Below are 15,801 nucleotides of genomic sequence, written 5' to 3' on the forward strand. Positions count from 1 at the left end.
CTCTAAGGTGCTACTGGAAGGAATTATTTTGTTTTGTTTTGTTTTGTTTCGACCTCAGCTCCCAGAAGTTGTCAGCATGTGACAGTGGCCACATCCCATGAACAGCTTTGCCTGGCCTTCTGAACCAGGTGAGGGTAGCTGAGGGGTTTCAAACCCTCTGTGAGTTGGAGACTTCCCCTGCATGTAAAGACAGGCTCTGTCAGATTGAGCGGATGAGACCAATAGTGGGTCCAAAGGTCAAGAAAGTGGTTTCTGCATGTTCTGTAGAGGGAAGTGAGGAGCAGATGGGAGCCCCATGTCAGAGAATGGAAACTCTGATCCTAAACCTCTGCTGCCTTGCGGCTGTACTCATTAATGAGAAATGGAGTAACCCCAGGGAAAAATATGTATCCGCTGCCTTGTGGGACATCTTTGGGAGAAGAAAAGGCTAAGGAGTAAACCATAGAGAAATCCAGAGTGGAGTCTCTAAGATGGTTGGATGGTGCCTTGTATGCCTCCTTCCGGCAACTCCTGCAGCCCAGCTGATGCCAAATGTATTGCTGCTTTGGACTACATCAGCAAGGCCGAGAGTGGGGTCTTGTCATCTGGGCAGCCCAGGATCTCCATAGCACCACTGCTTAAGCTTGTGCCCTGAGAAGGTAACCTCCATGCTGCTAACACAGCGGTTTGACTTCACCCCAGGAAGAGCACTCCATGGTCTCTTGAAACAGCCAGATGCCAACAACAACATTTTGCTTAATAAGGAAGATGTGACATAGTGTAAAATGACAGGTTATACTGGTTTTCCTGTTTGGGAGATCGGCTGATAGAGGTGTCATTAAGAAACAAAGAGAGCAGAGTATTGGGCCATAAAGAAAGATTAATAATGCAAATATTGCCCTTCCTCTGCCACTCAGTAGTGGACATGGACAGAAGCATTGGGAGGGTGAGGTTGTTATGGTTACAGGGGCCATGATGCCACTACAGGAAAAAGTGCCCATTTGCAGTGTGTGTGTGTTTTTAAAACGGAGGCTGCCAGGAAGACCGTGAGTGATGGTGTAAATGGAAAGGGAAACTGCATCTGAGAACAAGAAGTAGGGAGTGGACAGAACTCAATGCAGGCTGGCAGGGAGAGTCTGTACCCAGACACTGGGTAGCATGGCTGGTTTCTTCTTTGGGCCCAAGCTTGCTGAAGCTATGGGAAAAGCAACAAGAGACACCCTTGGGGTGTCATACTATGCACCCCTTCATCCAAGATCCTGGTTGACACTACAGTCACTGTTGTGCCTCATCTTTTTCCAAAGGAAACACAAACCCTGGTTAAGTGCCAAAACACTTGGAATCTTGCGCCGCTCAATAGAGCTTGGAGTGGCCAGTAACAATATGTTTTGAATAACAATTTCAGTTGAACCTTAGGATTTCTGAGTTAGAAAGAACTCTACTTTGAGTAGGAGGACAACCTCTTGTCAGTAGTCCAATCCCCTGGACGCAATATCACAGAAACAGTCTGACAAGCACAGAACAGAGTGGAACTATCACTGCTTGTGATCTGGACACCTCCTTACTTCACCTGGGCTGCAAATCCCTCTGTATGTCATTTGTTCTACTTTTCCAAAGTTGCACAATTCTCCTTATGAGTAAAGACTATGGCAGAATAGTAGCTGAGTGGTTCCTCCTGCTCTCCGTCACTTGTTAATACTTCACCATCTTCCCCAAGCAGTGGACCTACATTTTGTTCTGGACATAATTAAAGAAGGTTTTTAAATTGTTTTTCATTTTCCTTGTAAGTCATAGGTCATTATGGGATTTAGTCTTCTTGACACTGTCATTACAGGTTCAGAAAACTTTTATATTCATCCTTGGTTATGTCACTTCTTTCATCTCATATACATTTCCTTTTTTGACTGAGTGGTACTGAATTGTGCATACACATCATAGGATCAGACTGCAATTATGTTTTCTATTTAGTTATTTAATTATTTGGTACATTTATATACCACCTTTTTCTTCCTAGGAGCTCAAGGTGGAATACATGATCGCACTCTTCCTTAAATGCTCTTTCTTCCTGATCTCTTATTTTACTGGTTAAACTTGCCATTTCTACATATTCCAGCAATTTTGTCTGCCATTCCTCCTTCATTGGTACTGTTCATTCCCTCCATTTCTGGGCATATGCCATTCGAGCTGCTGTGGTAGCATAAAGAAACAGATTAAAATTTAGATTTTAATTACATTTGTTTTACTTTTAAAAGGCTAAGTTGAGTCATTGAACAATTGCATATGCAAGCAACCAAGGTTGGATAACAAGTAAAGAGCAAAGTTAAACACAGAGCATAAAGTCTATGACTCACAGTCCCCTGATCCTTTTCACTAGTTACCCATCTTCCTCAAACTTCTACCAGCTGATGCTCTGAAATTGGAAACGTATGTCATTCTTAGGCTACAATCCTAAATACATTTTATAGGGAGGAAGTTCTGTTGAATTCAGTGACACTTGCATCTGAGTAAACATGCTTAGGATTGCACTGTTATACTCAAAAAGAGAGGAAACTAGAGGGTTGTATCCAAGTAGGTTATAACTCAGAATAGACACATTGAAATCAATAGACTTGCTGTTTACATTAATTGATCTCAGTGAACATACATACTCCACCTCCCTATTGTCCTCATGTGTTCTAATTAATTCATTCCTGGTTTGCAGAAAACCAACCTTTCCCCTCTGCATTGACACAGGGAAGCTATTGTTTGGGCTTCCTCTCCAAACCAGGATTGCAAACCAAGGTTTGAAGCTGGTTTGCACAATTCAAGTTCGAACAGGAAGCTTTAACTATAAATTGGCAATTTCCATGTAAAAGGGAAAATCGTTTGCTGCAAACCAGGGAGTTTCTATTTGGCAGAGTGAGTGAGGGGACGAAGGGGTGTTCAAAGTCCAGAGCTGCGTCATCTAACACCCATAGTTTGGCACTTTTGTTAACGAACCCTGCCCTCATTCCTCCCTCAGTTCTGGCTTAAGAAACTACATTACTGTGCAGCAACTAACCCTGCTTTTAACAAGTTTAGGATCTGACTGCTGCAGTAAAATGCATATCATCGTTTTTGGGTCTGGAAAAAGAGACACAAAGATTGGGAGGGATGAGGCTGGGAGGCATGCAGACTTCCAATTTAGATGAAGAAGCCAACATTTGCTTCTCTCAGATTTTCCAGATGTTGATCTTGGAGAGATTCTCTTAGTCACCCAACTGCAAGCAGCAGGAATGCTGGCTGGCTGAGATTTGGCTGAACAGAGTTTCTGCCTTAGATAAACGCAAACAGTAGAAATAGTTTAGCTATTGTGCCAGACTTTCATCCTTTCCAGAATGAAGCATTTAAGATGTGGTTCTTAAGGCATCTGGAGGAAATGGGGTCAATGTGATAATAAGTCTGATAGTTTTAAAAGAGCTATTGTGAAGCAAAGGGATATCACAGGATTCGGAACTACATTTTTATCTCCTTATTTACCTTTTTTTTCTTTTTTGCACATCGCAATCTCACAAGATGAATTTATGTCAAATCTGCAGCCAAATACATTTTCGATCATTCATTTCTTCTAATTTACTGAAAAGGTAAAACATAATGCAGATGTCCTTGATATATGTATCTATCACTTTAAAAAGTATGTTATTTCCTTATTATTTGAGCTGCATAGGATAACCTATCACTCATTTCTATAGGTAGAATGAATTGTCTCAATCACAACGCCTCCAGAAGGAGCGAGAATAGTTTCCACAAATATGGGAGTATTTCTTTTTATATACTGTTTCTCTACAGATCCTTTCAATCGAACGCTGTAGAATTTTTATTGGAATAATGGCTCACTTAACACAAGGTAAGTGGAACCTGATTGTGTGTTTTCTGGAGGAGAAATGGGCACCCTTATTGAGATCTTTGCTTATTTGTGCTGCTTACCCATTGATTTCAAAGTGATTACTCAAACATGTTTTTGAAAGTTACAATTCATTTTTAATGAGAACCCCCCTCACCCAAATGTATTACTTCAAAAAGTTTATGTATTCCAATACCTATAAAGATGAAAAGATGAGAAACAAATATGAATTAAGATCCCATAAATGACAGGAAGGATGCCAGCCCATTGTTATGGAAACTAACTGAGAAAATACTAATATACATTAAGTTCTTAACCCGAGCTACCACTGTATTATTGTGAAGTGTGCTTCCAGTTTTAATCTAGATAAAAACTCTGTCCCAAATATCGAAAGTTTTAAAAATGCTGGCATTGGCATAGAATCTTGCTACAGATTCAGAATGCTTCTTGAAAAAAAATCAGTTAAAAAAACCCCAATAAAGAGCAGCGTTTAGCTATTTTTATCTTTTTCAAAAAACACAAAACCAAGAACTAGCTCTCAGAAAGGGCAGATGTGGTTTTCCTGCTATAGATCAAAGGCCAGCAATTGAAATGCCAGCACTTGACAAAGGAAGGCCATCCTTATCGTTTAACATGGAAAGAGTAAAAGTATAAACGGAAATGCTAGGCAATAACCATCCTTCCTCCAAACAACAATTGAGCCTTTATCAATTGCTTGTTCAAAATCCATTTTCCCCTAGCAGCAGACCCCCAGATTACATTTTGAAGACCATGCTGTAGTTATTGCTCAGTATTTTATAACAACAGAACTAGTGTAGCGCAGCAGTTACAGTATTGGGACTGGGACCACAAGATCCACGTCCAAATTTCCACTCTGCCGTGATGCTCATTGGATGACCCAGTCATACAGTGGTACCTCGGGTTAAGTACTTAATTTGTTCCGGAGGTCCATTCTTAACCTGAAACTGTTCTTAACCCGAAGCACCACTTTAGCTAATGGGGCCTCCCGCTGCCGCCGCGGGTTAAGAACAGTTTCAGGTTAAGGTGCAAATTCTGTTCTCATCCTGAAGCAAAGTTCTTAACCCAGGGTACTATTTCTTGGTTAGCGGAGTCCGTAACCTGAAGCATATGTAACCTGAAGTGTATGTAACCCGAGGTACCACTGTATTTCCACTGGGATTTGAGATGATAATATGGGTGGGAGGACTATTGTGTATTCCTCCTTAAAGAAAGGGTAGGGTTAAAATGTAGAAAGTTAATAGCAAACAGGTATTAAGGACATTTTGAACTTGATTTTTTGGGAGATTGTGATTGGCCCAGGATCACCCAGTGATCTTTGTTGATACATGGGAATTTGAATCTTGGGTCTCCAAGGTTCTACACCTACAGCCTAACTACTACAACATCCTGGTTTTTAGGATAAGACACATTTGAACTATGGATGCTGGTAAATCCAAACAAAACTATAAATACCACAGAAGCTGGTTTGCCTACTGTCTACAAAAAAACATTTTGGGTGATTCCCTCTATCCTCACTCTTGAACAGTGGGCAGAACTAAAGTTTTGGCCAGGTAGCCAAAATCCTTTGAGTAAATGTCAACAGAAGTGTTTTTATTTAGTGTGCATGCTTGAATTCTGCAACTCTTACACATGCACTAAGGATACTGATATCAACCACAATCTGCTGGTACAAGACATCACAAAGTATGTGTGCCTTCTCTGGAAAGCCATCCACAATCCACTGAGGCAGTGAGTGATGACGGAACAACGTGACAGTGCATTTGGCTGTGGAAGACATTAAACCTATCTTTAACCCACTTCTCTATACTTTAAATTAGAATGCAAGCACAGGCTCAGCTGACCATATTTGCCAGCTTTGACTGTATGCTGCCATGGGACTCTGTGTCTGGACCTGATCCTTGCCATGCTAAGATACCAGAAACATCTGGGGACCACATACCAGTGGTGGGTGAGGCCTAATGAAAAAGTAATCAGAACAGTGAAGGTGATGTCACACAGGAGGCTACAGTCCAGCCACACAAAACCCAGAGCTTTCTATATACACATACACATCGTTCCCTCCTCCATCCAGGCAAGCAAGTCATTTTCGCAGTTCAAGGACACATTTCATCCAGGCAAAAGCTGGTGCCAAATGTATTTCTTTGCTTTCCTTTGGACCACATCAGCGAGGCTGAAAAGGGGGTCTTGTTCTCTACACGTAGCACAGGCTTGCACCCCAGAGAGGTCACTTTGGTGCTGCTAATACAGCAACAACAATGTGGAAGGCAGCAGTTACGAGTTACATGTCTCTGCAGTCACGCTGTGATTCTCCAGCGTTTTGACTTCACCCCCGGAGGTGCACTCCATTGTCTCTTGAGACAGACAGATGCCAACAGCAATGGAAGGGAAGAAGGGAGTAGGATAGTCCACTTGCTCTTAGGCCTAGTTCTAATTGGGAGGGTAAAAAACACCTGTTTCTGGACTGTACCATTTTAGAATGCAGGTGGGAGTTCACACGGTTGATTGTTCTTAGCAATACAAAAACAAAAGACAAAAAACCTCCACCTAGAAAATGTGCATGTTCAGGATGCTGTACTACAACCATTTCCCCTAACATCTTGTTTTCTTTGAGCATGGTGGCAATTTTTTTCCTATTAAAAACTGTTCATCCGTATGAGTCCCTGCACGTAGTTTTCAGTAGTACAGCCTGGACATAGGTGTATCACCTCAGTGAAAACAGCCTAAGTTTTAGACCTCATGAGATTCCTCTCCATAATAATTCATGGTTTCTGACAACTCATTGGCTCTGGAAAAAAGAACATTTCTATCAAAGGTTACAGTTATCATATACAAAATTTAAAATCAACAGCTGTTGTTAATAACACTACTTATTTTCAACTTAAGCTGAATATATCCAAGAGCACTTTTTAAAACATTTATATCGCTCAGTAAAATCTATTTTCTTTCCCTGCTTCCTCCCAAATTTGAATTGACACCCTAGTTTAAATCATGATTTTTCAGTGCCAAGCCATCAGCAGTTTTTTCCTGGGAAATTACCACAACGAAAAGAGCTGATTTTCTGCCCAAAACTAAACCATAAACATATGTTTCTAGCCAGTGTCTGCTCCCAGTGTGGGGAAAGTGGGGCCAACTTGACTATGTGCTAACAAATGTGAGGCAATGAAAGGCCTGTGCTTCCCTGCTGCTATGAGGGAGAGAAGGCAGCAAAACACTCTTCTACCCAGCAAGGAAGGTGCATTTGCTTTGAGCAATCGCAGGGTGGCAGTACAGAAGTAAAATCACTCCATTTGCAAATTTGAATAACTACTAACACACCCCAGTTGGAATGAAATGATTTACAGCATTTGTTCACGTGGGTGAATTTCATACTTTCCCAGAAGCTTATCTTTACCTTTCCATGAATGATTTACTACATTTTATTAGATAGCCTCAACTGCATGCGCTTAAACACATGCTAAGCCTAAGGAAAGCAAAATAACTATGTGCAGCACTTTGAACATGAACACTGCTAGCGAGTTTCTGGCACTGCAATCCTGTAGCTCAGGGGCAGCTAACCACCCAGCTTAGGGGCCTGATTGCTCACGCATTTTGTATGCATGCAAAAATATGCATGAGGGACTTTAGGGTAGCTACACCCATTTTTAGCTACACTGGCCACTGGCATGCACACCTGGGAAGGCTGGCTAAGGCTAAATGCCACCCTTGGGTCAAACAAAGGTTGCTCACCCCTGCTGCAACTACTTGCCTATGAGTAAGTCTAACTGAAAGCAGTGGAGCTTACTTCTGAGTAGGCATGTGTAGGATTGTGCTTTAAGGCTCTCTTGTCATCACTCATTAACTGTTCTGTGGAGAAAATTATTCCAGGCTGATGAGACAAGTTACAGAGTAGTCCTATTGTTCAGAGTAGTCCTGTTAAATCACTCCCACTAACAGAGTGGGGGGAAACAAGTCGGAGTTGTTCTTACAACAAAAAACCCGCAAACTTTCATCAGTACAAATACATTTCTTTTTATTCCTACCCCTGCTATAACTACAATTCTGTGTACTTGCCTGTACATAATTCCCATTCAAGAATAACAAATTTATTTAGGCATGCCTGAATGTCAGATTGCAGCCTGAAATCATTAAGCCTGCTAACTGACAGGTTAAAAGTAATTTTTAACCTTGCCACAACCCTGTGAGGTAAGCAAGTTTAATTACTACGGGCTGCAACCTGGCACACAAATGTAGCAAAGAAAGGAACAGTCAATTGTATCAATGCCAAGCAGGCTCACAACAACTTTCTGTGTCACTAGTGGCGACAGAGGCCAAAGCGTAATGGCATAAATCAAGGCCAGTAAAGAGTATTATAATGCACTGTACGTAGGGATGCCTTTGAGAAGTTTTCAAGAATTATGGCTGGTTCAAAACATGGTGGCCAAATTGTTAACTGAAACTGATGGCCAAGAATATCATAGAGGGGTTAAAATAACCTAGCTTGATACTAGTTTGTTCTGAGCTCAGCCTTTAAAGCCCCAAACGGCCTGAAACCTTCTAAATCAATACAATGCTAATATATATGTGGTAACAATCAGCCATAGAGCAATAAAATAGTAGATTTAAATAGCATTTTTAAAAAATTAAATATTTAAAGAGCTCTCAAAAAGGCCTAGGGAAATAAAAGTGTGTTTTCCTGGTGCCAAAATAACCCCAGAGTAGGGAAGAGCATTCCACAGCTGGAGTGCAATGACTGAAAGGACCCTCTTCCTAGGAACCACCTACCACACCTTCCTTGTCAGGGGCATTCAGGGAAGTTTTTAAGGCTTTTAATTATATTTTCTACTTTTTAGGGCAGAATCTTTTACTTTTGGGCCATTGGCTGAATGGCTAGAGCAGGGTTAGCCAACGGAGTGCACTTTAGATATTGCTAGTCTACAGTTTCCACCATCTGTGGGCATTGACCATGCTGGATGGGCTGATGGGAGTTGGAGTCTAATAATTACTTGAGGACATTGTAGTAGCTACCCTTGGGCTAAACACCACTGCAATGAGAGATATGCCATCAGAAGACAGGAGAGGAGAGCACTTACATGATTACCTATAGCCCTTCCATCAATGGCCACCACCACTCTTTGATGGCATAATGTTACACCAGCCCAATACCTGGGGCAAATCATTTGCCTCTTCTTGTCAGAACATAGGATATGGTGTCACACAACACCCAATCACAGCTCAGCATCCCAAGTACATAAATTCCACACAGGGAGAAGATAACTCAGATGATAGGCCATGTGGTTGTACAAACCTGCTGCTCACAAGGGGGACCTTTGGAGATGGAAAACATGGAGAAGGAACACTCTGCACACAAATGAAGGACTTTGCACAAAGCAGCTTGGCTTCACAAAACATCGGGGAATTAGTGAGTAGTGCTAATGTGTTCTCCTAGAACCCTGGTGAATACCTTGCTTTGAGACATCAGAAACCAACACTGAACCCACATCACTTCCAACAACTGGAGGGAGTGGGTAGCTGTAGTCAGTAGAGAACACCTCACACAAATAATAAAGGGAATATAGAACACACGCTATAATGTATAACTGTTGCAACTGTCTCTGTGCACCTCCCCAGGCTTATTCCCTTGGAAGTGCATTTAGCATTGCAGCCTAATTGTGCAATGCTCTTATCATACACAGTACAAGTATTTGCTGTGGTTCCTTGGTCAAATAAAGCCGTCAAAAGAAAGTAAGATACATGCTATGGGAAAATTGAAGGCAGGGGATAAGGAACACCTACTTTCTTCCACAGTGTTTAATAAAAGACTGCAGTTGTTGCTTCTGAAGCATTTATAGAAGTTGGTTGGTTTGTAATACACTCCGGTAATTACACAACCCAAGTGTTTGTACTTACTTCATTGTGCATTTTCACTTTTGTTCTTAAACTCGTTACATCTTGCTATTCTTTTCCTTTGGCTTGGAGCTGTTTCACATTACAGAATTAGAGGCTAGATTGTGTTTGCCTCAAAGACGTGAGGTGAGTACACAACATGCCATAAATTGTTATGTACATTGGCCAGAATCCAAATAACCATGAAACTAGTTCCATAAGCCCTTGTGCACTTTAGACTTACTGTTCTTGAACAGAAGATACCAGGGCCATATAGTAAGTGCTCTTGAAATGGACAAGCATAAAGAAAGGATTTGCAACCATAGAATTGTTAAGGTGGAAGGGACCACGAGGGTCATATAGTAGTCCAACCCCTGCAGCGCAGGAAACTTTTGCCCAGCATGAGGCTCAAAACCACAACCCTGAAATTAAGCGTCTCATGCTCAACACAGGAATACAAATAAATAAGTACCCATTTTAGAAGCTGAGGATACTGTGAAGCTGTAGGGACATAAGAAGAGCCCAGCTGAATCAGGCCAAAGGCCTGTCAAGTCCAGCATTCATTTCTCCCAGTGGCTGATCAGATGCCTGTGGGAATTCAGGAAGTGGAACATGAATACAAATGCCCTTCTCCCACTTGTGAATACCTGCGACTGGTATTTAGAGGCATATTGCCTCTGATGGTGGGTGTAGAACATAGCCATCATGGCAAGTAGCCATTAGTCTCAGTCTCCAGGTAATAATGGATGAAATGATTTGTAAAAATTCATATATTTCTGATAAGTGTGTATCAAGAGTTTATGACTTCAAATGAAGTGGAGAAAGGAGAAATATAATTTGATATAGATCATTTGCTGTCAGTTGAGAAACCAGTTCTTAATAACATTAGAGAGGAACATCTCTCCCCACCTTGGCCCTCAGGAGCACTTACACTAATGCAGTTTATGGAAAACATCCAATAGGTTTCCTTTGTTGGACAATTATTTTGAAACATTTACAGGACAGGGTGGGGCAAGAGAGAATGATTGCATTTTATGAAGAGTCATGCAGATGTAGGAAGCAATTTTAACATGTCCTTGCTGTCAGTTTTATAGGAAAGTTTATCTAAAAAATGAAATTACAAAATATCCACTGATGTGGATTCTATATTTTACTAAATTTCATTTGCTCTGTATGAAGGGAAAACAAGTGTTTTATCATTACATTGTGCAATGATTTTTTCATTAACATAAATAATTTTATAATAAGGTGGTGTGGTGGGAATAAAATTATATATTAAAATAAAAACCCAGACACTGTGAAGCTGTGCATACATTCATATGTGCAAATAACTTTGAGAGCCTACCTTACTATCAGACATCTCCTGGTGGCTATCTTCATCACCATTTGTAGAGTATAGCAATTTTTCTGCAGCAGGACATGCAAACAATTTTCTCAGTGCCATCTTGATTCACATATGTTTGCTATTCAATAACAGCAGAATAATGAAAGCATACTTGCAAAGAAAGCGAAGAATAGCTGGGCAGTAAGCAAGGATCCTCAAAGGGAGATGCAGAAAGAGCCACATAGTTGGCGTGAGATACATTTGGCTGAGCAGCAATAGATGTCTGATGACTGGACCCAAAGTTCATGGCAGTCTTGTAGGTTGGATACTGGTAATAAGTTGGGAATGGTTAGGAGTGTGAAACAGGATTTTTTGAAATTTTAAAAGTAATGAAATAATGTCATTCTTCAGAGTTGATCTTTTCCCCAAAATCCCAAGATATTTTGACAAGCCCAGCTGTTTCAGGTTCTAGGGTAGAAAAGCACAATCCTATCCTTGAGATACCGGTACATGTGCTAGGTTGGAAAGGGTCAGTCCAAAAACTCTTCCGCCAGAATAGCAGGATCATAAGACATTGGATGGTTAAATAAGGGTAGAAATTACATTTCATCTTTGGGCCTTTTCATACCTTCATATGGAAGCAATCAAAACTGTAGTATAATTTTAATTGCATTTTCTGTACCTTTTGAGGAATTTAGAAAAGTATACAACAGAGAACTACATTAATTGAAGCATCTCTCACAGCTTTTTAAGATCAAACGTTATCCCATAAAACAACCTTTCCCATAATATTCTCCTGGAAAAGGAAAGCTTTTACCCTCTTCCAAAACATTTGAAATATTTGTATGAAGTCAGGCAGCTTTCATGTGGTTGGGTTGGGAAACAGGACTATGAAAGTCCTACCTCTTACAGGGTAGATGAAAACCAGTGTAAGGCCTCATATGTCTGAAACAGCATCTCATTTTGGACAAACCAAAAAAAGCTGAACAACTTTTGTGTCCAGATTTTCATTTTTTGAAATATGGCAACCCTACTTTGCACACCTGGATACCCATTTTTAGTTTGATGTAAACCCTAGGTATAGCTTCCTTTTTAAACAAGTACCGGTATTCTTATAGGGTTCCAGTCTTATGGAACTGACTGGAAATAATACACATATAGTTGTTAGACAACAGATTATCAAACAATAGCCACAGTGGAGCTGTCTATTTTCAGTCATGGAAGTCTCCTCAAATAAAGGGCACTTCTTCAATGTACAACTCCTGAAAACGTGCATACACAAGCTAAATTTATAAATATACAGAAGCCACTGGGGGAAGTTATCCAGAGGTTTAGATAAAGAAATTACATCAACACTCAATGACACATTGCTCTTCTTGTTTCCATCTTTTATTTTTGAATCTGGTTCTGCTTTCCGTAGGCATCTAGTTGGCCACTGTGAGAACAAGATGTTAGATGGGCCTTTGTTCTGATCTAGCAGATCTCTTCTTACATATCTTATTATGTATGAGTCCTAGAGAGCATGTTTGGGCAATTTTAGGGTGGATGGGAGCAAACAAACACAGATTTAATCCATGTAAGAGATGGCAGTACTGTGGGTGGGAAAATCTGAACAGCCAGGTGGTATGTACTCGAGGTGGTTATACTTCCCCTGAAATATCAAGTCAGTAGCTTGGGAGTCCTGCATTCAGTGCTGCTGATGGAGGTGCAGGTGGCACTGGATATGAGTGGCGGTTGTATCAGATTTGGCTGATTCCCCAGCTATGACGCTATCTAGACAAAGTGGACTTTGCCTCAGTAATTCATGTCCTGGTTACATCTAGATTAGTCTACTTGCAATCACTAGAGTGGGACTGCCTTTAAAGGCAGCTTGGAAGCTAGAAGTACCGTAGACTGTAGCTTCCTGGCTTCTAGAGGTGGCCAAGCAGATAACACATTTTACACACAGCCTGTTAGCTATATTGGCTGCTGATGCATCTGGGCCCACTTTAAAGTGCTAGTGGTTACATCTAAAGCCCTGAATTGTTTGAGATGAAATTATCTGAAGGATTGCTTGCACTCATCTGAACCTGCCCAGACCTAACATCAGCCGCAGAGGTCCTGCTCGCAGCTCCACCATCCAAGCTGTTTAGATTGGCAGGCCAAGAGTTGAGGCCTTTAACAGCTATCACATTATTTTATTAGATGGATAAAAAATACATTATATTTGCAATATAAGAGATAGTTTTGTATTATTTTCATATGTACCGGCATGATATTTGGGAAGGAGTGTAATTATTATTATTTATTATTTTATTTATTTATGAATACCCAGCCTTTTTCTCAGAACTGGGGTAATGTTTGTCTGTTTCCCTCATTCAAGCGGTCCACACCCCCTCTCCCGTCCCCAGTAACCGGGAGAGACAAGATTGGCAGCTTGTTCCTTGACAGAGCTTCTGTGCTTGGCTAGTTGTCAAAAAATCTATCTGGCGAAGCGTTTCCCTTGTCACTTCTCCCCTATGCTGTGAAAACGCTCAGCTGTTACATTTCTGTCTGCCGCGCGGTTTGCAGAACCCGAGCCCTGCCAGAACTTCTTAAAAGAAATCGCTAGGGCCGCCGAAGCTGGAACCTACGGCCCTCCAACAGGGTCTCCTGGACTGCAATTCCCATGATCCTCGGCTGCTGGCTGCACTGGCTGGGCATGATGGGAAGCGCAGTCCAGCAAAAGAAAACAAAATCTGGAGGGACACGTTCCCGCGCCGCTGTCATCCGGGTCGGGATTTAAAAGAGAGGATCCTACGGGGACGAGGGGGCGTGATAAAAATCAGCAATGCCACACTTTTGGGAGCGAGCATTAAGATCACGAGGACGCGGGGGAGGGGGTGTAAGAAAGCGACCTGTGCTCTCTTGACGCTGTAAGTCACTTGTGAGGAGCTTTTCTTATAAAAGAGAGAGCGCGCGCAAGCAAGTCAGCGCGGGCGAGGAGAAATATATATATATATTTCGGCAGCCCGCCCGCTCCACTTCTTCGCACCCACTCGCTTCCTGAACAGCGCACGTCACCGAAAGCTTCGGTTTGACGCGCCCGCCCTCCCCTTCCTCCTGGGCGTCCCTTCCTTCCCTCGTCGGCTTTGGGTTCCGAGAGGGAGGGACGGAAGAGGCGGCCATCTTGGGCTCCGCTCGCTCTCTCGCTCGCCGGCGCTGTGCGCGTGTGTGTGAGAGGTGGGAGCGGGGGGGCGGGAGCGAGGCAGCGTCTGGGGCAGGGAGGGGCTGGCTGGCCGGGCTCCCTTTTGCGGAAGTGGGTGGCTTCGCTCCCCCAGAGTGGAAGGAAGGAGAGAGCGCGAGCCCAGCGGGGTCCTCCGCACCTTTCCCCCAGCGCCGTCTCGACCCGAAGGAGGATGGCAGGGCGGCTCCCGGCCTGCGTGGTGGACTGTGGCACAGGGTGAGCGGCGGCGGCGAGGAGAGATTGAATGGGCGCCTTGCGTTGCTACTGCTCTTATTCTTATTTTCTTCTTCTTTCTTCTTTCTGCTGCTGACAGTTTTGGAGAGGGCGGGGAAGGGAGCCATTGAGATTAGCCTTGCGATTCCCTTTCATTCGGGGCTGTGAATGCGGGTGGGAGTGGTAGCTTGGCTTTTCATTTAAAAAAAGGAAGGGGGGCGGCGGCGGCGGAAGGGACGTCGGTTCCAGCACCCCCCCCCATGCCCAGCGCCAGGCATCTTTTATCTGTCCTCCTCCCCACGCATGTCTCCCCCTTCTCTCTCCCACCCACCCCCAGCCCTTCCCCTCATGCCTATATTAGCCTTCAACTTGTGAAAAGATTAAGGGGAGAAAGGGTCATGTGGAGGAAGGAATGGGAGTGGGGAAGAGGTGGGGTCCCCCCCTTCATTTTCCTCTGACTGGCCTTTTCTGAGCAGGTTGCCCAATGGCCCTCCTTCCTGCTTTTTTAAGCATCCAGAACTGTGTGCCTTTGTGGGAGGGAGAGGGGAGTCACACCCTAAACAGCACAGCTTCCCTCACCTTCCCGTTTTTTAAATATGTGGGATTGGCCCTTACTCATTCCTTTAGAGGCGTCGGCCTTCTGTGGAAGTGGGGGTTGCATTGTCTTCACCATCATAAAGTCGTTGAGGCTGCAATTCGCCAGAGTTGTTTATTTTAAAAAAATATTATTCAATGTGTTGGTTGCAGCAGGGCGACCAAATAGATTGGCTCTCTTCTTCCAGCCTGGGAACAGGCTAGCTTCTGAAAATGGGCACTTATATATCCTAAGATCAGGATTTTTAATTTTTTTACCCTCTTTGCTTCAGAGAGAACTCATCCACCGTCAGTTCATTTCAACGGCCTGGTTAGCTCTTTCAGGAAGCAGTGCTGCTTCATTTCTTTCTGAAAGGAAAATGCACTTTCATAGAGCTTAGGCGCAGAGTCAAGATCAGCATAGATTCTAATCCTTATTTCTTTTAAATCCAGGCTGGGTGATCTGTAATTGTCTCCAAATCTGAATATGCAGTTATACTATGTGGATTATTTAGAGTGGCAGTTTTGCTCAGCAGTGCCATGATTTTTCCATATGTGTCATTTATTCAGCCTTACTTCTCTCTGTGTGGGTGAAAAAAAAAAGTCCACCCTCTCTTGTGAGCAAGCGCAGAGGAACTTCCTTAGTTTTGTCAAAGGCTCTTCCTTCTTTCAGGCTTTTATACCTTATAAGGCAGTTTTCAGTGTCAAACCTGAAGCAAATCTTTTTTAGAAACCGCTTTTCTTATTTAGCAATTGCCGGTT

General features: G+C 42.7%; 1 protein-coding gene and 1 long non-coding RNA gene across 3 annotated transcripts in view; one reads left to right on the plus strand and one right to left on the minus strand.

Moving 5' to 3' along the window:
- Window positions 1-63: 63 nt before the first annotated feature.
- Window positions 64-15,801, plus strand: part of ACTR3 (actin related protein 3) — a 46,999-nt gene continuing 31,261 nt past the window's right edge. The window contains exons 1-2 of one of the 2 annotated variants that reach the window (XM_083411829.1): window positions 64-128; window positions 3,787-3,844. Coding sequence is in view for 1 of the 2 variants with exons in the window: in XM_083411828.1 (XP_083267954.1) it covers window positions 14,426-14,469 (44 nt within the window). In the remaining variant the exon portion in view is untranslated. Of the gene's footprint in view, window positions 129-3,786; window positions 3,845-13,756; window positions 14,470-15,801 lie in introns of those variants that run through there. The other variant, XM_083411828.1, reaches the window with a different exon arrangement.
- LOC310665350 lies at window positions 1,931-3,677 on the minus strand. The gene is made up of 2 exons (XR_014505424.1): window positions 3,478-3,677; window positions 1,931-2,166 (listed from the first exon to the last, which is right to left on the minus strand). It is a non-coding gene; the product is annotated as an uncharacterized lncRNA (long non-coding RNA).

The sequence above is a fragment of the Podarcis tiliguerta genome (genome assembly GCF_965153285.1).
Source record: "Podarcis tiliguerta genome assembly, chromosome: 1".
In the NCBI taxonomy this organism is placed as follows: Eukaryota; Metazoa; Chordata; class Lepidosauria; order Squamata; family Lacertidae; genus Podarcis; species Podarcis tiliguerta.